Here is a 22,289-nt window from a genome sequence, read left to right on the forward strand (position 1 = left end):
TTTATTTTTTTAACTTTTGAAAAAGACATACGTTATATATCGATAAAAACAACCTAAAAAATAGTATCTAATAAACACTTACACAAGAAATATTTGAATGCCATTTTTGTTATTTGGTGGCCAATTATTTCTGCATTGTCCTTTGCTTACAGGACAGCGGGATCATTTTTCAAAAGGTCAATTGTAGAGTCATCAAATCATCCTCTACGATGTCGGTTCATCAAATCCACCGCCATGCCCCCCACCCCCAGTGCCTTGGTGGTGATTCAAGTCAATTAGAGGTGTGCTTGTGAATTTCGTTAGTGTTCGGAAAAATGGAGAAAGCTGTCAGTCAAAAGGCCACTCTGGCTTTAGATCTGGTGGGTGCCGGAATCTCTAAACCTGTATTTGTATGAATAAAAATGAAGGGATTTAGGGCTGGCTGCTTCCTCTACAGACTTGTCAAAATCTGACCTTCGCTATAAGGAAGGGGAGGTTGATGGGGGAAGTGCATGAACAAAAAAAAAAGAATTAAAAAGCTGGGACTGAGACAGAGGTCTGCATAACAAAAGGTAGAAATGGGGAAAAAGGTGAACATGGGAGGGAATAAAATGTAGGACTGAATGAACTGCAGTTCTCTGTAGTCTCGGAGGTCCAGCGTACCCATAATACCAATCCACAGATTTATTCAAAAGGAGATTGAGACAGATTTGTCTGTTTGATTTGGATCCTGTATGGAATACCTTTCTGTCAATGTCTTGTGAGAGCAGAAGACTCAATCTACAGCTCGATAAAACAACGTTAAAGAAAGAGAGAGGGATGGTGTATAAGTTAAAAGAGTTGTATCCTCGACACAGTGCACCATCCCTGCCTCGGGGACAATTTGTCACTATTAGTTGCTTGTTTGTAATTCCAATGTAGTGCCGGGATTAGACACGACATGGTCCACATGGTCAGCCCTGTCATCACAAGGGCTACTGGTCCATGTAGTGAGAGGTTCAATAACTAGCAGCCAGCACAAACTACTCTCATATTGTAAAGTCTGTGATATAAAAAAAAAAAAAAAATGTTTTCTATACCAGAGGTTCTTTATATTTATTGCAACCAAATATGTTTGATTTTGGTCTCTAAAATACACTTTCAATTAAACATAAAGTAAGCGCTAAATAAAATCAGAACGGCTTGACAATGCCATGCAAAGGCTACGTCTATTTGGGGAAAGGACAACAAGTATAAGTACAGTCTGTTGATTTGTACAATTAAAGTTGTCAATTTAGCAAAATTGCAAGCTCTAGCAAATATTGCAGAGATTGAATTTGCATTAATAACTGCAATAGGCAAAATCACAATTTCCTGGAGGGACTGCTATATGACTGATAATTTTTTCTTTTTTCAGTAAAAACAACATGGCATGATGTTTACATGCAAGACAAAAACACAAGCAGGAGAAAGAGCTTTGTAAAAGCTGCTACTTTATTTGTTATTAATGTTTTTAATCGCGGGGTGGGCATTTATAGAGAACTAGTCAGAGTTCTAAGACACAAGCTGGTCACAACACTGAAGCTGAGGCATTGCAACACATGTTCCATCATAGGAAATAACTGGGCCCTCTTTGTTTGGAAATCAAGAGAGAAACATCGGTCCTCCCAGAAGTTATAGAAAAATGTTTTTCCTCTTTCAGAATGAGACAACACTTCCTTTCCCAGAACAATTTATCTCTCTGCTTGACAAGACTCCCTGCTATATTTACCCAACTAAAATTGCAGATGATATACTTCCAGCTGCAATGCTCTCCATGGCACATGGTCCTGCCAATCACACTGGCCAGAACAGAATAGACAAACCTTTAACAATGAAAGAAGGAAAAGGTGGGTAGTGAGAGGGGAAACGGAGACCCAAATAACAGCATAAAAATTAGAGTGAATGAGTCGGACAGAGAAAAAGCCAGGATAGAGAGGTGCTGAGAAACCTGGCGTGGACTAATCCACATTTCCTTTGCGGGTTGGATTGTTGTTAGAGGGAGCTAAGATACACAACACAGCGAATGGAATTACTGGGCTTTCATTAAGACAACAGCTGGGCCACTGCAGACCCTCAGAGCACCAGTGCAACATAGCCCACCCTGAAGATGTTTTAGGCTGGACAGAAATTAGGCTGCTTTTGTGCGTGCATGGGTTTGTATGTGTATGAATGCGTGCGTGTACCCACATCAATGGGTAAGGATGAGCTTGAAAAATAAAAGGAAGAGAAGCTTATAGGATTCTTGAGATTCGACAAAAGATAAAAGTAATAATTCAATATTAACAAATAATTATTAAATATTAAATTTAACATAATTAAATTTGGTTCTTGTTATTTTGTCTGAAATGGACGTAGCCTTTGAAATATTAAGTGAGCATGGGACTTGTTCTAAAGCAGTTATCAAACTTTTTTGTCGCGTAAGATCTTTTTTTAGGTGAGTACCCTCTTCACTGGCAAAGTTTTTTTTAACATAACAATAACAATATTTTTCAGCACTTTAACACTGAGTACCCCCTGCAGTACCCCTAGGGGTACGAGTACCCCTATTAGAGAAACTGTTCATGTCATTAATCCAAATTTGGTCAAACAGTAACTTCAAAAATGCTGTTTATTCAAATAATTGAGTGCATGGAAGAAAGCATTTGAATTTCAACCATCCCAAACGAGCATTTAAGGAAAAGAAAGACTTACTGTTGTCCGAGTTCTGGGGGATGGTGTGTGTGTGTGTGGGGGGGGGGGGGGGGGGTGGGGGTGGAAAAAGTTCAGGGGAGAGGAAAGGGAAGGGTGAAAAAGTGTGGCGAATTCCTCCCAGGCCCCTGGCGCAGCAGTGCCTGTCGATCTCACAGCAGCAGAGGCTTTCCCAAGAGGAAGTGCTCAGGCTGCAGTGGCAAGGGCTGAAAGACTGCGAGCCCTGGTGCTCGATGCCATGCATCTTTCCAATTGCCCATGTCTGCTACTGCTGGAGTTGGAGGGCTGTGGGAGCTGCCAAGGCTCTCATTGCAAAGGCATGACGACACACAAGGCTGACCGCAGAGCTAGCCTGGTGGGCCCTGGGGACTGTCACCCAGCAATACACCATTCACACACTGGCTCACACAAATGATCAATCACCGCACATGGTGACAGAATGAGAAGCTAGCGAGGGGTCATGTTCAATCGTATCCCTGAACTAGAGATAAGTCTATTCTCCATATTCTAAGACTTCATTTTGAATGGCCAAGAACATAAAAAGGTATCTTGGAAAACAAATCAAAAAGCTAATGGCAAAAAACAATGCAACTGCAATATGTGCCATCATTGGTTGGAACAACAGGCAAAGCCAATTACATAATATATAATATAACCAATTACATGGTAATATTGGAATTCAAAAGATTTGTGCAAACAAGATTGCCACTATGGAGAATACGCATGTCTCGCCTTATTAGTATGTATCCCAGTGTTTCTCACACATTGATTTATTATATTTATTAGTGTATGTCTCTTCTGATAATAGAAAAAATACTTTAGACAATATCTTCATCCCATTGCAAATTACAAACAGATTATATAGCCTACATAAATAGAAAATATTTTTTCTTAATTTCTCCAGTATCATTAACAACACCGGTAGCATCAAATTTATCGATACTTCAGTCTTCCTTCAGACTTCTCTGATTTAGCCTCTGGGCCCGTTTAATATTGGGTCTGGGTACCCTGTTCCTCCGTGCCACTCCCCGCTTCCGAATATTCACATTGAACAGCTGAATCCGACTGACAAAATTTGAGTTGGGTAATGCCCGAAAGTAAAGCAAATAAAAACATTGGGTTTTTATTTTAGATGTGTTTTATTTTGCCCATTTTCCTTATTGAACGAAAACAAAAAAAGCACTGTGCATAACTGGGGCACTCTCTCGGTCACTCTCCTACCCCCTCTCACATCTTTCCATCGTTTGCAGTTTCTTCACGAACAGTTTGTATGAATTCATCTTTCTTTTAAAAGATTTGTGCTGGTCTGTAAGCCAACAGAGCAGTTACCGGCGGAGCTTGTTATTATCCAGCTATGGGTGGAGCTACTCAGATGGGGGTCGGTTCTAATTCTACTGAGGCCCAACGTGACGTAGGGTTGGGAGACAAATCCCAAAGCAGTGTTTCCCATATATACACCGAGCAACAGTGTAACGGTGCTGATGAAATATGACTACTGCTGCTGTTTTCTGAATTTTTTGTTACGAGAGGGGAGGAGAGGGCGCAGTCTTATCTCTTTAGAAACTAACGTTTTATTATTTTACCCTATGCACACTTCACATCCAGGTCAATTCACACACCTGTGAGTAAAGAATATAAACGAGAAACTTTGCACTTACCTGATAATGTCAGCACAACAATGATTACAACAAGCACCGGCTAGATGTCAACAATGAAGCAGGCAATGCTGATCACAGAGTCAGGATTATTATTCGTCGAAGGGAAAACAGTCCTGCAACTTCAAATGAGTATCACTGTGCAGGGGGCGCTGTTGGCACAGTATCGGCAAGTGGACAATCAACAGAAAGCCTGTTATAACCTGAAATGCCCAACACATACTCGAAAACCGCAGGCTGTGGGGGAGTAGTGTGAGCAGGTGCGAAGCGTTAGCAGCTCGCCAGCTACAAGTGTAAACACACAGTAGCACATGCAGCGCTTCCGGGCCCGTAGTCTCGCGAGACTGGGACACCTGGCGGCTGTAAGGCATATTAACTGCATAAAACTTCCAAAGACAGAATTATTTTGGATAGCTCATTATTATTATTATTATAATAATCATTATAATAATCGCGAGGGTCACAATGGGTAGTAGGCACAGGCATGAACATTTTTGCATGCCTCCGCTGCTACAACTCCATTGTAGGAGAAACAATGGAATGGCTTGTCCACATGTTTTCTGAAATTGACAGCTTATAAAAAAACTGACTGAGATGTAAATGTTATTTCACAGTTGGTGTGTTAGTAGGCCCATCAGAGACCCAAATGTATGTGCACAAGCACTGAAAAAGTGAAGGTGAAGGTCTCCTTTAATGTTTTATTTCAGTTTAGAGAGAGATAGAATTTGCTCAAAATGTCAAATATTTGCAGCATATAGTAAGTCTGTAAATTCAATACTATGAATAGTGCAAAGGTAGGTTTGATTCAATCTCCGTGTGAATGTTTCCTAGGAATCTTCGGTAAGCCTTCGGTGGCATTCTCAGCTCCTTACTTGTGGAGGAACATTTACCTTCACCGTCCTGCTCATAATGAGGCATTTGGATAAAAGATGAACAAACAGCAGCGCTGTTTCATTGGGACCTCTTTGAAATCAAGTACAGAACACCCCATGCACAGTAAGACGAAGAGAGAGATAATATTGACAAACGTGAAAGGCCACAACGTTTCTCAGTGGAAATCTACACAGCACACCTGATTAAATATGCTCTTGCTCCTCAGACAAGGGGAAAGAGGCACTTTGTGATAGCAATCTGAATATGTTCAACCTCAAGGTCCCAGCTGCCTGGGTTTATCCAAGTAATATATTGAAACAGGGAAATTGAAAGAAAAAGCCCGAGCAATCGAAACATGCCAGTTATTAGGGGAAACTGTATGAACAAAAGGACCTTTGAAAACTGCAATGAACTATAATCTCGTTATGTTTAAACATTTCTGTAAAGTATGAGGCTGCAAGTGGAAAAAGTGTCAGCAGAGAGAAAAGTTATCAATAAACAGGAGGAAGAGACTTACCTTGTTCCTCTACTAATGTTTTCAGGTATGTATAATAATCTAAACAATAAAGACTCCATCTGGTAAGAGAGGCTTCCTAATGGTATAAGTATATGGCTATTCAACTTCAATAGCAAGCGGGCTAAATAGTAAAACACTGGGGGTTCGTGGGCCACACAGAACACTTTGTCAATGAATAACTACAAATAACTCTAAATGTATTTCTACATCGAATAAACTAATCAGACGCATCCCATTTCTTTCACTTTAATATTATCGTTATAATCAATTCAAGACAGCAGCCAGTCCATACAAAAAAATTTGGAAAATGATGGTTGCAAGTCTTGATACAGAAGTGCAAAAAGTTGCATCTTTAAAAGCTTTAAGACCAGACAAGGTGTTTCTGACAGGTTCATAAACACAAATGTAGAAAAAAAAAGATTATATGAATACAGCAAAACAAGATCCATAACACTAACAGTAGGTAGGCCTGTTTATAATATCCTCAACAACACTTCCAAGCATACATAAGGTGCTTTTAAAACAGGTCCATATCCATAAATGCTAAATGCAAGATGAACATAGTAAAACAGTAGCCATCAGACTAACAATAAATGGGCCTGTTCATGATACTATCAAAAACAGCTGTTAGTTCAGCTAACATGAGTTTCTCTGTGGCCCGCCAGCCCAGCATGGAACGTGAGCTTGACTGAGCGAATCAGGTGTGGAGCGGGTCATGCCTGTGGATCCTGTTGTAGCCAGTCTGTAGTGAGTGATCTGATGCTGCTTTCAAATGGAAACTCAGAAAAGTGTAACTCGGGTGCGAGCTAACTGACGCGGCATCGCGAGCTAACTGACGCGGCGTACAATGGGAACTCAGAAAACTAACTCTGGGGCGGATAACCTCTTGCAAGCGTAAAAACAATTTGAAAGGGTTAAATGGGCCTGGTGTAAGGTTTTCTGGTGTAAGGGTTTCCCCTTGATTTTTACATAGCTAAATATATTTCTATTAAGTTTGTTGAGACCTCCAACCTTATTGTGATAAAGAAATGCTTTCCCAAACACTTTCTTACCACACAAATGCATGATGGGAACCATAGTCCTTTTTACAAACTTAAAAAGATGGACAGGAGAAATTACAGGTTTATATCCATTATTGTCAACAGCTTTGTCAAGACAGCAGGGAAAATTATTTCTAGCGAATAATTTAATTATCGTGGAAAAGTTTGAGATAAGAGACATAGTTCTGTCATTGCTAATTGATGCATCCTGCTGTTATCATGCAAACTTACCATTCAGAATTACAAGGAATGTTTATTAGAATTCCTAAATGACTAGTCTTAATGTAGCTCTTTTTGTTGATTTGACTTTAAAAACAAAACATGCCGTTGGTAATGCAGTAAATGTAAGTACATTTTCTAATTAACCCAATGGCCCAAAAATGATGATTTACAGTAACGGCCAAATTACCTTTTATGCCGTTGAGGACATCTTTAAGTTGGGCGAAGCTGTTGAGTAATGGATCTTGTTCTTCATCCTGATTAAGGGGTATAAAAAGGTAAATTTGATTAGTGAACGCAGTCTTGGGATGGCTTTAGTTGAATATGCGCTATAAATATTAAAGTATTTGGTGTTCAATGAAGAGAAATTGTTTACACGTTAACTACAGAAATAAGAAAAATAATTGTACACGACTAACGCCAAATAAATTAGCACCATGTTGCGACATTATTATAACGTGAGAAAGTACAAATATCTGAAACCATGGAAATAGTGCAAGATGATTAAGTTAAGACTATTTCAAGTTTTTATTTAAAAGTTATTATCTTAAATTTCATATGCCACTATTAAAGTAGCATAAATAAAGTAATTCATTCATTCATTCACTGCACACTGCTCCAAATGGATTGCAGAGAAAAGGTTCATATTGACATTTTCAGATCAGAATTCAGTCTTAACTGGTAATACTTTAGTCAAAGAAAATAAAAATAATAAGCCGACAACCAATAAACTGTGAATACATTTTATGCATAACAGTATCTACTCGTAAATTTCAAATTCAGGATAAGAAAAGCATATTTTGTAATGATAAACCTACCAGTGGACTGTGCGTGTTCCATCTGGAATTCCTCTTGATAGCACCGACTACAGTACTTATCTCACCTTGGACAATATAGATATTCTTGTCCACCATCCTTCTTCCTGAAAGGACAATCAATAAGTGCCTTTAATGGAACTGTGATACCTCCTCTTGCTTTGACTACTTTTAATTCCAACAGTGTGCTTACTAAGAGGTACTAGAAATGGAAAACTACCTGAGAAGCAGATATTTAGTTTATAACTGCAGAAAATAAATCAAACATTAATATCATTGACGAATATAAACATGCACATTGATAAATCTGTCACACTGCCTATGGCATTTGTGACATTAAGTCAAAAAACAAAAGGGTGGAAGAGATAACATAGAAGTATGCAGGTTAGAAAAAATAAGACACCTTTGCATGCTACTGTTCAAATCTTATATGTTGAATTGGTTGAATTAAGATCTAGAGGTGTACGCAGTATGGTTGAAACACGGAAAGAGAAGAGCCAGACATGTATTTTAAATTACATCAACAAGTACATAAAACAAAATGCAATATTACGTCACCAGAATTGAAAGTTTGTTTCTATACATCAACCACAATGGAATTGATGACTGTATTTTACTGGCCAATAGAGTTGTATCTCTCTAAAAACACATTCACAAGAAGAATGTGACAAAATCGAAAGCAAGTATTCCATCCCCACCCCCCCCCCCAAAATCGAGATTTTTCATTTTTGCCGTTGATAGACCATTTTTTATTTGCAAAACAATTTAATGTATGCCTTCAATCATAAACATTTTGTTTCTAATTTGAGGAATGTGATTTTATTTGCAGAAATCGTAATCCATCCATTTAATTTTGATGACAGAAAAATCAAGCTGCTTAAAGAATAATGGAAGCAAAGGTGCTTAAATGTGCCTCTGCTTGTGTAGCCTTCAAATTATCAAAACCGTTACAATGTTTTTTAAAGGATGGGCAAACTTTAAAGACCCACTTAATCCAATAAGCAAAGAATAGCCTCTCTATTCATCTCCCAAACTCAGATTAATTATGAGATCTATGAACAAGAGCAGCATTTGGCAGACGTTACTCATGACAATGTGTCAAACCAATCTAGATAACCAAACAGTATCAGAATTGATATATACATTTTATTTTAGAGGAACCGCACCAAAGTAAAGCTGGATTAACCTTTTGCCATGTCATGAAACCAGCCCTCAAGAAAAGTCCTGTTTGCAATGTGATATGAGGGGGAGAAAAAAAAAAAAAAAAAAAAAAAAAAAAAAAAAACATAATGAGTAGCCGAATAAAAAAAAAAAAAAAATGACAGGCAAAGTGTGTCAAAGATTTGTCCCAGTTCTTCCCATTACATTGGATAATCATTTTAAATCTTTACTATACTCTCCAGGGAACCTGCGTTAATTAAAACAAAACTCACTCAAACTGCCCCTCTACTTCATGTCCTTTTGGGACATTCATTGATATAATTATAATTAAAATAATCAGTTTTATTGTATCGCAATAACCATCTGTATCACAACAACTGGCTGTGGTCATTGGAGGGGGCAGCTATTCTCCTTCACTGACTCAGATTATACATTAAGACAGACACAAAAAGCTGCTTTTCTATTGTCAAGAAACCTGGTTCTGAGACCCAATATAGTCAAATATAGTAGTTATAGTTTTCTTTAAAAAAAAAAAATGGGTGTTTAATATTATTGTTAAAACTAGTAATTAGAGTGTCCAAAAGCTACTGTACTTCTACTTATTTTACAACAAACAACCATTTAAAAGAGGTTGTGTGATAAAAGCAAATAATGTTTTTAGTATGTTTTAATTTAATTTAAGGATTACAATGAATGAACCTATACTGTATCACAATCAAATATTATATCAGCACTTGCCTTTATTGGCTCCTCTATTTACAACATGCAGTTAAACGAGTTTGGTTAGAGCCACGGGGGATTGGTCTAAAGGCTGGAAGTACATTTAATGTATATAGGCAGGTGTACATGTAATCTACTGTGCAAAACATTTGAAGAGACAAAACATATCAAATAATTGCTAAACATCACCACTTAACAGTCAAGGTTTTCTGATGCAAATGGAAGCGTTAGATTATAAGTTCCATGCCTTTGCTTTGAAAATTGTGACAAACATGCTAGGTTGTGACAGATGCAGCAGGTAGTGGTAGAATCCCTGAGAAATATTGATTGTTGAAAGTTATGGATCTATGGGATGTACAGAAAGTTATGGATCTACGGGAGGTAGGGAAAGCTATTTTTCTATGGGAGGTAGGGAGAGTTATGGATCTATGGGAGGTAGGGAAAGCTATGTTTCTATGGGAGGTAGGGAGAGTTATGGATCTATGGGAGGTAGGGAAAGCTATGTTTCTATGGGAGGTAGGGAGAGTTATGGATCTATGGGAGGTAGGGAAAGCTATGTTTCTATGGGAGGTAGGGAGAGTTATGGATCTATGGGAGGTAGGGAAAGCTATGTTTCTATGGGAGGTAGGGAAAGTTAAGGATCTATGGGAGGTACGGAAAGTTATGGATCTATGGAGGTACGGAAAGTTATGGATCTATGGAGGTACGGAAAGTTATGGATCTATGGAGGTACGGAAAGTTATGGATCTATGGGAGGTATGGAAAGTTATGGATCTTTGGGAGGTATGGAAAGTTATGGATCTTTGGGAGGTATGGAAAGTTATGGATCTTTGGGAGGTATGGAAAGTGTTGGATGCATGTACGAAAATTCCCAATTTCACTTTCCTGTAGCTAAATGGAATGTTTCATTGGCAATGATAGACATGGACAAGATTTACCAGGACATCGTAATTATTTAGAGAAAAGAAAGAACAAAAACATTTTCATAATTTTAACAACGTTTTCAGATGGGCCTAAAACTAGGGATGTTCAGAAGAATTGTCAGCAAGAGTGTCTGCCTGTTTAGTCACCTTGCTGTTGATTTCTGCATGACATTAGCCTCATCTCTTGCCACAATACAACTGTCTTTTATTTAGAGTGGTGTTGAGATGCTGGATTCACTGTCACAGCGTGGCTTTTTACGAGTCATAGGGCGACCATCACTGCTTAACTACCCTGAGAGTAGTGGGAACATTAGAAAGACATTTTGTAGTGTGGATGACATTGCTGTTGCTGGAGCTGCTGTGGTACTCGAAGGAGCTTGGTTCAGCTAGCTTCTATTTGAGTGCATATTAAGGAGATTAAAATAAGTCCATTTCACATGCGAGTTATTAACTGTGTGTCATTATAATCCCCGGGAGGGCGTCACAAAAACGTACATAGTAACTTCATGCACATGAACATTTTTTCTTAAATATAGGCTTTTGAGGTGCTATTGTATCGACATACTCCAACCCCATAATACAGTGGTTCTCAATGTTCGACCCAACTTTTTTGGGTCCCAAAAATCATCGCAACAGTTGGAGCGTGACCAGCTATTTTATTTTATGATTATGGAGCCAGCACCACAAATACCGTTTTTACACCAAAATTTAGCGGGTATCTCCGTTTAATTTGGTGAACACGCTAAAAATAGGCGATTGATGCCTTTCCCACTGCCAGGGGAAATGCAGTTCTTTCTTTTTTTTTTTTTTTTCCTGGTCCGTCACGTTTGATGTCACAAACACGCAGAAAAAGGGGCGTGTCATGGTTCCAGCGTGACTGGGAACAAAACAGTAGAGACAGCAACTTTAAACAAACATAAAACTGTAAAACTTGGGGAAAAAGAAACGGGTCATCAACCACTGAGACTCTGTTCCCTTCATTCCCACTAGTGATGCAAATATAAGGGAAATCCCTTAATCGATAGTTATTAACCTTAACAAACAATCGTAGATTAATTGATAACATAAAAGCTAATGACGTTACCAGGGGGTGGTGTCATGGCGCGTGAGGACCTACGCCACGTTGCCCACCTTCGAGATTTTGTGACTTGAGGAGTGTTTCTCCTCATTTAATTTAATTTAATTTAAAAATGGAGAAGTTTGAGGCAAGGCTCACTGAGCTGTTTCACGCATACAGGAATATTAAAAACCAGTCTTTTCAGAGAGTTAAATATTTAAACTATTTTCCGTCCTCGGCATCGGAATGAGCCAGATGTTATGTGGCAAATCATGTCTGGACATCGAGACGTTAATAAAAGTATATATATATAGATAGATAGATAGATAGATAGATAGATAGATAGATAGATAGATAGATAGATAGATAGATAACAACAGACACAAAATAATTGAGTTTAATCTATTTTACTGGAGTCATCACCATAGCAACATATCGCTTGTTTCGTTTTGCCATCGTACCACTCCCTCGCTCCAGGCTTTTTTCCCCCTCCCCCCGGGCTTTTTTCCCTCCCCCCGGGCTTTTTTCCCTCCCCCCATGCCTTTCAGAAAGCGCTGTTTTCCCGTTCCCGTCTACCGTATCCCACCTGAACGCAGCATTAGTTGTTGGAGAACAATAAACATATAGTTTTCTACACACAGTCATGTTTGTTGTTTTTCTGAAAGCCTTCGTCTATTACTACTACTACTACTTCTTGCTCCACTAACAGGTGAGTGCGGTGAGTACTACTACTTCCTGGCTGGGTTTTTTCGTTTACTCGTAACGGCCTCCCTCCCACAAACACTCCAGTTGATACAATCACAAGAGGACCGCAGATTGTTCAGTTCTTATCGATAAGACAAATCTCTAATGGAGTAAAATCTTATGAGCAATTAATCAATAGTCGATGAGGGTTCGATTACATTGTTAACCTCCCCAGTTCCTAAAAAAAGCCATTCAAAAGAATCAGATCGTTCTGGAACGACCCAATACTACAGTCGAAGGAGCATGGGAGTATCCAAGCCTGCACCGGCAGCGCAAGATACGCACACCGGTCCTTCGGCAGCTGGGAGCAAAGACGCTGCTCTGGTTCAGAGCCTGGCTTGAGGCCGTGCTGGAGTGGCATGGCGGAGAGCGTGGGGATCGCCGTTGTGCTCCCCACGGAGCGGACCTCACACTCAAAACATTTCATGGTCCCCCATATGGGAAAAAAAAAAAATTATTTTGGATTCTAAATGAGATATGAAATGATGGAGTGGTACACTGATATTCCTGTCTATCTACGCGCCAAAGTCTGTGCAATGCATCACACCGGGTAAAGGGGTGAAAATTAGCGCGTTGACCCGGGTGTCGGAGCTGGAGCCGATAAAAACCTGTGTCTATTGGAGCGTCATTTCACCCAGGACTTAAAGCTGGGTGTGGCCTTTCTAATGACAAATGCTGGCGGGTGTATCCTACCTCCTCCAATAAGGGGAAACAGGATAAGATAAAAAAAATAAAAATAAATACCGAAAGAGCCACATTAACATACAGTGTAATTACTGGCAGCCATAGCACACATACCTGTCATATCGGGAAAGAATCCACCATTGAATGAATAGTCTTAACACTTGTACATGATTTAGGATACAGTATCGGTGTGTGATTCTCACCCAGGGGTCCTTGTGGATGTTCCCAGCAAAATGATTTATAATAGTTCTCCATTATTTCATTTACAAGGCAGAATGTGGGCTGAAAACCGTGATCCAGTTCCCATTACTAAAAACTTGAAGTGGACCATAAATTAATGAATAATGCAACAGGTAACCCGTAACTACTTGTTTCCTTTCCTGCTTTGTCAACCTGTAAATACTACTGCTGCGTGGAATCAGTAACGCCGAACATAACATTGACTACACTGATTTAATTCACGTTACACAACAAGAAGGCTCTCATAAGTTAGCTAGGGAAAAAGGCCTGTGAATGTATTAAAGTGGCCTTTTTTTCCATTTTTAGGTTCACTGCATATTTCCACTTCCATTGTATGATTTAAATGTTTATATTTTGTTAATTTTAAGGTGTATTTTATCTATCTATCTATATATATAGAGAGAGAGAGAGAGAGAGAGAGAGAGAGAGAGAGAGAGAGAATTTTCAATTTGTTAATTTTCTTTAAGGTTTATTGACAAGTGAATTTTACTAGTTTTCTACTTTTATCAAGTGACCAGTGTTGTCAACTTTTTCCAATTGTTATATATATATATATATATATATATATATATATATATATATATATATATATATATACACACATATTGAATAAAGTATATATAATGGCAAACCAAGTACCTTAGCATGCTAAAATGTAGGTTGCTAGCATGCTAACCAGCTGATGTTGACGTTGTCAGTCCCACCACGGGGGCCGGTGCCCCCAATTTCGGACACTTTAAAATGAGAAACACACATAGAGCGACGCACAAAACGCTGAGGTGAAATGTGAACTTTGCTGTATCCCAGCATTAAAAAGAAACCGTCTTACCTGTGTGTGTGTTTTTTTGCCACTTCCAAGATGGAGTCCTGCAGCTACAGCTAGGCCAACTCTGAGAAAGCTATTTCAGCAGGCTAACCGGCTAGCAGCCAATCACAACCAAAGTTGAGTTCACTACAACGAAACAGGGAAGAACGATGGAAGGACATTACACTACGCGGGGCAACAAAAAAAAAACAAACAAACAAAAAAAACGTCTCCCTCTAAATATTCTCCATTTATTCGAGCGTCAAACGTTCAGCTTCCACACGTCTAAGGAGCTGTCAGGCTGGCCCTGGTAAACACACTGACGTGGAAATAAAGCTCTGCGCTCTCAACCGAACGCCGCCCGTCGGGATTTGATCGACAGGGGCGGGAGCCAATCCCCTCCCCGCGTCGACTCGACGGGAAGCGTGAAGGTGTGTCGGGGCGTCGGGAGGTCGTTGTTGAACGCTAGAAATATCTTTGAATTAGAAAAATAATATATATAGAGATTTTTTTTTTTTTTAATAAAGAATTAAAAATATTGTGTATTCGTATCTTTTTTTTATATTCATTTATTACTGCATTTATTATTTTTGATCAAATGTTCGTTTCGTTTCGTTTCATTTCGTTCTTATGATGTTTTTTTTTTAATTATTTTTCTTGTTTAAAAATATATGTGTATGTATTTTGCTTTCAACGATATATTTTCGACGGATTAACACATCGTATTTTAACAAATGACATCGCCACTGTGGAAGCAACAATAAGAGGCGGGGCCACACAGTGGTGTCTGGCTGCCGATTGGCGGAGGCTCCTTGAGGTTGGCTCCACCAATCAGCACTTGACTTTCATATTTGCACGCACTCGCGTCGTGTTTCGCGATCGTCTTCACGCGGACTGGGAGTTTCTGGGGGGAAGTGACGTGTTGTTTTCCCAACGAGGAGGATTCCCTAAAACTCCCTAAAAACACTAAAATAAAACTCTAGGCCTATATAAATATTTTGCTGACAGGCAGTGGTTCCAGGATGGGTGATACACAGTGTTGTAAATTATTCGCGATGCCTTATTACAGGTTTGCAGCGCCGACACTGATTCATCGTTGGGGTCGGGGCAGCTTGATGAACTGATCCTGATGCTCACACCCTGAACCTGGATTCACCTGGTGCCGGAGCTGAGATGCTACTTGAGGAAGGAACACGCTGAACCCTACATTTTGACATCCGTTTTCACCAGACATTACGAACCCCGTGTTCGTATATATTGAACGTAGAGGACAACGCGGGGAGTGAAGGCATTCAAAGACAGGGCACGACGCAAGTGCGATAAAAATATAGACGGACCCGCCGAGTATTACAACCCGATCGCAGGTCTTTTATGTTGTTAAATTCAGACCAGAGCCATTTCCCCCGAAATTCCGACTGGGAACTTAGAGTGGAATGCCCATTCCTTTGTGCCTTTCGGAGTGGGAGGTCGGATTTTGCCGTGTTCAGACTTCAATGGAATGCAGCTTTATCTTCCTCATAAGATAGGAGTAAGGTGGCGTTCCACACCACCGCTTCAATAAATGCACAACCTCAACATTATCAAATGAATGTTTTGTTTTTTGTATGAATGTAATTGTATGCAAAAGGAAAAATATGAGGAGAGTCGAACAATAGGTTGCTGAGTCAAACAATATGAGGTGAATCGAAAAACAATTTGGGGCGAGGCAAACAATAAGAGGCTGATTTGAACTAAATTGGGTGAGTCGAACAATATGAGAATGAGTCGAACAATGAGGTGAGTAGAATAATATGGTGGTATGGATAATATTGTTCGACTCTCCTCATATTGTTCTACTCACCCCATATTGTTCGACTCAGCGTCATATTGTTTGACTCACCTCATATTGTTCGACTCACCTCATATTGTTCAACAATAATGCTTAGTCGAACGATAAAGGCTGAGTCGAACAATATGAGGCCGAGTCAAACAATATGAAGTGAGTCGAAGAATATGAAGCTGAGTCGAACAATATGACGCTGAGTGGAACAATATGAGGTGAGCCGAACAATATGATGCTGAGTCGAACAATATGAGGCTTAGTAGAACAATGAGGCTGAGTCGAACCATACGAGGCTGAGTGGAACAATATGAGGCCAAGTTGAACAACATTAGGTGACCCGAACAATATGATGCTGAGTCGAACAGTATGAGGTGAGTCAAAAATTATGAGGTGAGTCGAAGAATATGAGGCTGAGTCAAACAATATGACGCTGAGTGGAACGATATGAGGTGAGTTGAACAATATGAGGCAGAGTTGAACAATATGATGCTGAGTCGAATAATGTGAGGCTGAGTGGAACAATGTGAAGCTGAGTGGAACAATGGGTTTGAGTCAACAATATGAGGTGAGTCGAAAATTAGGATGCTGCGTCGAACAATATGAGGTGATCCCAACAATTTGAGGCTGAGTCAAACAATATGAGGCTGATTGGAACATTGAGGCTGGGTCGAACAATATGAGGCTAATTCGAACGATACGAGGTGAGTCGAATAATAGGATCCTGCTTCGAAAATATGAGGTTATTCCAACAATTTGAGGCTGAGTCGAACAATATGAGGTGAGTCTAATAATATGGGGCTGAGCCAAACAATATGAGGATGAGTCGAACAATATGATGCTGAGTCGAACAATATGAGGCTGAGTCGAATTATATGAGGTGAGTCGAACAATATGATGCCGAGTCAACCAAAATGAAGTGAGTCGAACAATTTGGGACTGATTGGAACGATACGAGGTGAGTGGAACAATATGAGGTGAGTCGAACAATAAGGGGCTGAGTCGAAAAATATGACGCTGAGTCGAACAATACAAGGTGAGTCGAACAATATAAGGCTGAGTCGAACAATATGAGGCTGACTCGAACAATATGAGGCTGAGCCGAACAATATGAGGCTGAGTCGAAAGATATGATGCTGAGTCGAACAATATGCTGTGATCTGAAAAATATGAGGATGAGTCGAACAGTATGAGGTGACTCAAACAAGATGAGGCTGACTGGAACAATATGAGGTGAGTCGAACAATATGGGGCTGAGTCGAACAATATGAGGTTGAGTCGAACAATATGAAGTGAGTGGAACAATATAAGGTGAGTCGAACCATATTATGCTGAGTCGAACAATATGAAGCGAGTGGAACAATATGAGGTGAGTCGAACAGTATGAGGTGAGTCGAACAAGATGAGGCTGAGTTAAACAACATTAGGTGATTCCAACAATTTGAGGCTGAGTCAAACAATATGAGGCGAGTCGACTTATATGAGGTGAGTCGACCAATATGAGGCTGAGTTGAACAATATGAGGTGAGTCGAACAATATGATGCTGAGTCTTGCAATATGAGGTGAGTCGAACAATATCGGGTGAGTCAAACAATATGTTGCTAAGTCGAACAATATGAGGCAAGTCAAATACTATGAGGCTGAGTCGAACAATATGAGGTGAGTCGAAAAGTATGAGGTGAGTCGAACAATATGAGGCTGAGTCAAACAATGAGGCTGAGTCAAACGATATGAGGTGAGTTGAACAATATGAGGCTGAGTCGAACAATGAGGCTGAGTCAAACAATATGAGGCTGATTGGAACAATGAGCTTGAGTCGAACAATATGAGGTGAGTTGAACAATATGAGGTCAGTCGAACAATATGAGGCTGAGTCGAACAACGAGGCTGAGTCGAACAATATGAGGCTGAGTCTAACAATGTGAGGTGAGTCGAACAATGTTAGGTGAGTCGAGCAATATGAGGCTGAGTCGAACAATGAAGCTGAGTCGAACAATATGAGGTGAGTCGAACAATATGAGGTGATTCCAACAATTTGAGGCTGGGTCGAACAATATGAGGTGAGTCTAATCATATGAGGCTGAGTCAAACAATATGAGGATGAGTCGAACAATATGATGCTGAGTCGAAGAGTATGAGGTGAGTCGAACAAAATGAGGCTGACTGGAACAATATGAGGTTGAGTCGAACAATATGGGGCTGAGTCGAACAATATGAGGTTGAGTGGAACGATATGAGGTGAGTTGAACAATATGAGGCAGAGTCGAACAATATGAGGCGAGTCGAATAATATAAGGTGAGTCGAACACTATGAGGCTGAGTCGAACATGAGGCTGAGTCGAACAATATGAGGCTGAGTCGAACAATGTGAGGTTAGTCTAATAATATGAGGTGAGTCGAACAATATGAGGCTGAGTCTAACAATATGAGGTTGAGTGGAACGATATGAGGTGAGTTGAACAATATGAGGCAGAGTCGAACAATATGAGGCGAGTCGAATAATATAAGGTGAGTCGAACACTATGAGGCTGAGTCGAACATGAGGCTGAGTCGAACAATATGAGGCTGAGTCGAACAATGTGAGGTGAGTCGAATAATATGAGGTGAGTTGAGCAATATGAGGCTGAGTCGAACAATATAAGGCTGAGTCGAACAATATGAGGTTAGTCTAATAATATGAGGTGAGTCGAACAATATGAGGCTGAGTCGAACAATGAGGCTGAGTCAAACAATATGAGGTGAGTCGAACAATATGAGGCTGAGTTGAACAATATGAGGTGATTCCAACAATTTGAGGCTGAGTCGAATAATATGAGGTGAGTAGAATAATATGATGCTGAGTCGAACAATATGAAGTGAGTGGAACAATATGAGGCTGAGTCGAACAATGAGGCTGACTCGAACAATATGATGCTGAGTCGATCAATATGAAGTTAGTTGAACAATATGAGGCTGAGTTGAACAATATGAGGTGATTCCAACAATTTGAGGCTGAGTTGAATAATATGACGTGAGTAGAATAATATGATGCTGAGTCGAAGCGAAGTGAGTCCAATAATATCGGGTGAGTCAAACAATATGTTGCTAAGTCGAACAATATGAGGCAAGTCAAATACTATGAGGCTGAGTCGAACAATATGAGGTGAGTCGAAAAGTATGAGGTGAGTTGAACAATATAAGGCTGAGTCGAACAATGAGGCTGAGTCAAACAATATGAGGCTGATTGGAACAATGAGGTTGAGTCGAACAATATGAGGTGAGTTGAACAATATGAGGTCAGTCGAACAATATGAGGCTGATTCGAACAACGAGGCTGAGTCGAACAACGAGGCTGAGTCGAACAATATGAGGCTGAGTCTAACAATGTGAGGTGAGTCGAACAATGTTAGGTGAGTCGAGCAATATGAGGCTGGGTCGAACAATGAAGCTGAGTCGAACAATATGAGGCTGATTCGAACAATGTGAGGTGAGTCGAACAATATGAGGTGAGTCTAACAATATAAGGCTGAGTCAAACAATATGAAGTGAGTCGAAAAATTTGAGTTGAGTCTCACAATTTCAAACTGAGTCGAACAATATGAGGTTGAGTCGAACGATATGAGGTGAGTTGAACAATATGAGGCATGAGTCGAACAATATGAGGCTGAGTTGAACAATATGAGGCTGAGTCGAACAACGAGGCTGAGTCGAACAATATGAGGCTGAGTCAAACAATATATGGCTGAGTCGAACAATATGAAGTGAGTTGAAGAATATGAGGTGAGTCTAACAATTTGAGGCTGAGTCGAACAATATGAGGTGAGTCTAATAATATGAGGCTGAGTCAAACAATATGAGGCTGATTGGAACAATGAGGTTGAGGCGAACAATATGAGGTCAGTTGAACAATATGAGGTCAGTCGAACAATATGAGGCTGAGTCTAACAATGTGAGGTGAGTCGAACAATGTTAGGTGAGTCGAGCAATATGAGGCTGAGTCGAACAATGAAGCTGAGTCGAACAATATGAGGCTGAGTCGAACAATGTGAGGTGAGTCGAACAATATGAGGTGAGTCTAACAATATAAGGCTGAGTCAAACAATATGAAGTGAGTCGAAAAATTTGAGTTGAGTCTCACAATTTCAAACTGAGTCGAACAATATGAGGTTGAGTCGAACGATATGAGGTGAGTTGAACAATATGAGGCATGAGTCGAACAATATGAGGCTGAGTTGAACAATATGAGGCTGAGTCGAACAACGAGGCTGAGTCGAACAATATGAGGCTGAGTCAAACAATATATGGCTGAGTCGAACAATATGAGGTGAGTCTAATAATATGAGGCTGAGTCAAACAATATGAGGCTGATTGGAACAATGAGGTTGAGGCGAACAATATGAGGTCAGTTGAACAATATGAGGTCAGTCGAACAATATGAGGCTGAGTCGAACAACGAGGCATAGTTGAACAATATGAGGCTGAGTCTAACAATGTGAGGTGAGTCGAACAATGTTAGGTGAGTCGAACAATATGAGGCTGATTGGAACAATGAGGTTGAGGCGAACAATATGAGGTGAGTTGAACAATATGAGGTCAGTCGAACAATATGAGGCTGAGTCGAACAACGAGGCATAGTCGAACAATGTGAGGCTGAGTCTAACAATGTGAGGTGAGTCGAACAATGTTAGGTGAGTCGAACAATATGAGGCTGAGTCGAACAATGAAGCTGAGTCGAACAATATGAGGCTGAGTTGGACAATATGAGGCTGAGTCGAACAATATATGGCTGAGTCAAACAATATGAAATGAGTCAAACAATATGAGGTGAGACTAACAATTTGAGGCTGAGTCGAACAATATGAGGTGAGCCTAAAAATATGAGATGAGTCTAATAATATGAAGCTGAGTCGAACAATGAGACTGAGTCGAACAATATGCGGCTGAGTTGGACAATATGAGGCTGAGTCGAACAATATATGGCTGAGTCGAACGATATGAAATGAGTCAAACAATATGAGGTAGGTCTGACAATTTGAGGCTGATTCGAACAATATGAAGTGAGTCTAATAATATGAGGTGAGTCTGATAATATGAGGTGAGTCGAACAATAAGACTGCCTCAAACAATATGATGCTGAGTTGAACAATGTGAGGCTAAGTGGAACAATATGAGGCTGAGTTAAACACTTCTGGATGATTCTCCTGAATGACACCATGTACAGTAGGGACCATATGTAAAAACATACTCCTCAGTTTTTGTTTTATTCTTGTTAAAAAAAGCCTGTCTATTGTATGTTGTCGGACCGTGTGTGTGTGTGTATATGTGTGTTTATGCGTGTGTGTGTGTGGGGGGGGGGGGGGTAGCATAGGGTGTTGCATAACTTCTATCTATCCTCGAAACTCTTATCCATCATCATGCAATCACTGCTAACCGGCTTTATCAACACCCACACCAAAAGGTATTGTCTAAAACAAGTCTAAAACATGTACAACCAACTTGTGTCAGATGTGTGTTTGCCCTTTTGGAAAGTGTTTGATCACCTGTGCGATAGGTAGTTGCAACACTTCATACGCAAACACACGCACGTCATGTCTACAGTAGGCTCCCAAATATTTGCTTCATCATGCGGCGATACTCTCAAATTCTGTACAGAGATTTGCCGTGTAGCCCTTCAAATCAAAGAATTCCCCATGTTTTCCAAATTGAACTGAAGAGCTGACTTCCATGCAGTGACGTGAGTAGCTAAGCCAAATTATTTTCATGTTGAGGTATCCCTCCTTCCAGCCCTCTGTGAAACATCTGGACTGCTCCTGATTATGTTCACTTCACAGAAACTGGAAATATTTACGTAGAGCTGGCATCTTGGAAGTAAGTCTGTTCATCATTCATTCAGAATAAGGAGTGAGGTTCTATTTGACCAGCTCTTTTTTCTTGTTAATTTCCCCTGACACACTCAAAGAAAAATCCCAGAATACTGCATTTCTGCACTGCAGGGTTTGAACCGCCCTCAACAGCGGCTTCATTTCATAATTTTCATAAACGCGTTTGTTAGAGGATGTCGATGGGAACTCCCCTTCCTCGGTCTGAGAGGTCCTGGTCCCGTCTTGATCTTGGTCCTGGTCCTGGTCTTGGCTGGTATTTTGGGTTGGGCCTGTGTCGTCACATGCCATTCTGGTGAGTTGAAAATCCCTCAAAATAATTAATGTGGTGTTTTGGTCTTGGTCCTGGTTTTGGCTATGGTCTTGGTCCCGATCTTGCTCCTGGTCTTGATCTTGGTCCTGGTCCTGGTCCTGGTCTTGGCCTTGGCCTTGGTCCTGGTCCCAGTCCTGGTGCTGGCTGCTATTTTGGG

General features: G+C 40.2%; 1 protein-coding gene across 1 annotated transcript in view; it reads right to left on the reverse strand.

Moving 5' to 3' along the window:
- Positions 1 to 7,911, reverse strand: part of gbf1 (golgi brefeldin A resistant guanine nucleotide exchange factor 1) — an 88,011-nt gene extending 80,100 nt beyond the window's left edge. Inside the window, exons 1-2 of the mRNA XM_080016648.1 lie at positions 7,811 to 7,911; positions 7,183 to 7,249 (exon numbers count right to left, since the gene is read on the reverse strand). Of these exons, the coding sequence (XP_079872774.1) occupies positions 7,183 to 7,249; positions 7,811 to 7,906 (163 nt within the window). The 5' untranslated portion in view covers positions 7,907 to 7,911. The remainder of the gene's footprint in view (positions 1 to 7,182; positions 7,250 to 7,810) is intronic.
- Between the last annotated feature and the right edge of the window lie 14,378 nt (positions 7,912 to 22,289).

Source organism: Zeus faber (genome assembly GCF_960531495.2).
Source record: "Zeus faber genome assembly, chromosome: 16".
NCBI classification, from domain to species: domain Eukaryota; kingdom Metazoa; phylum Chordata; class Actinopteri; order Zeiformes; family Zeidae; genus Zeus; species Zeus faber.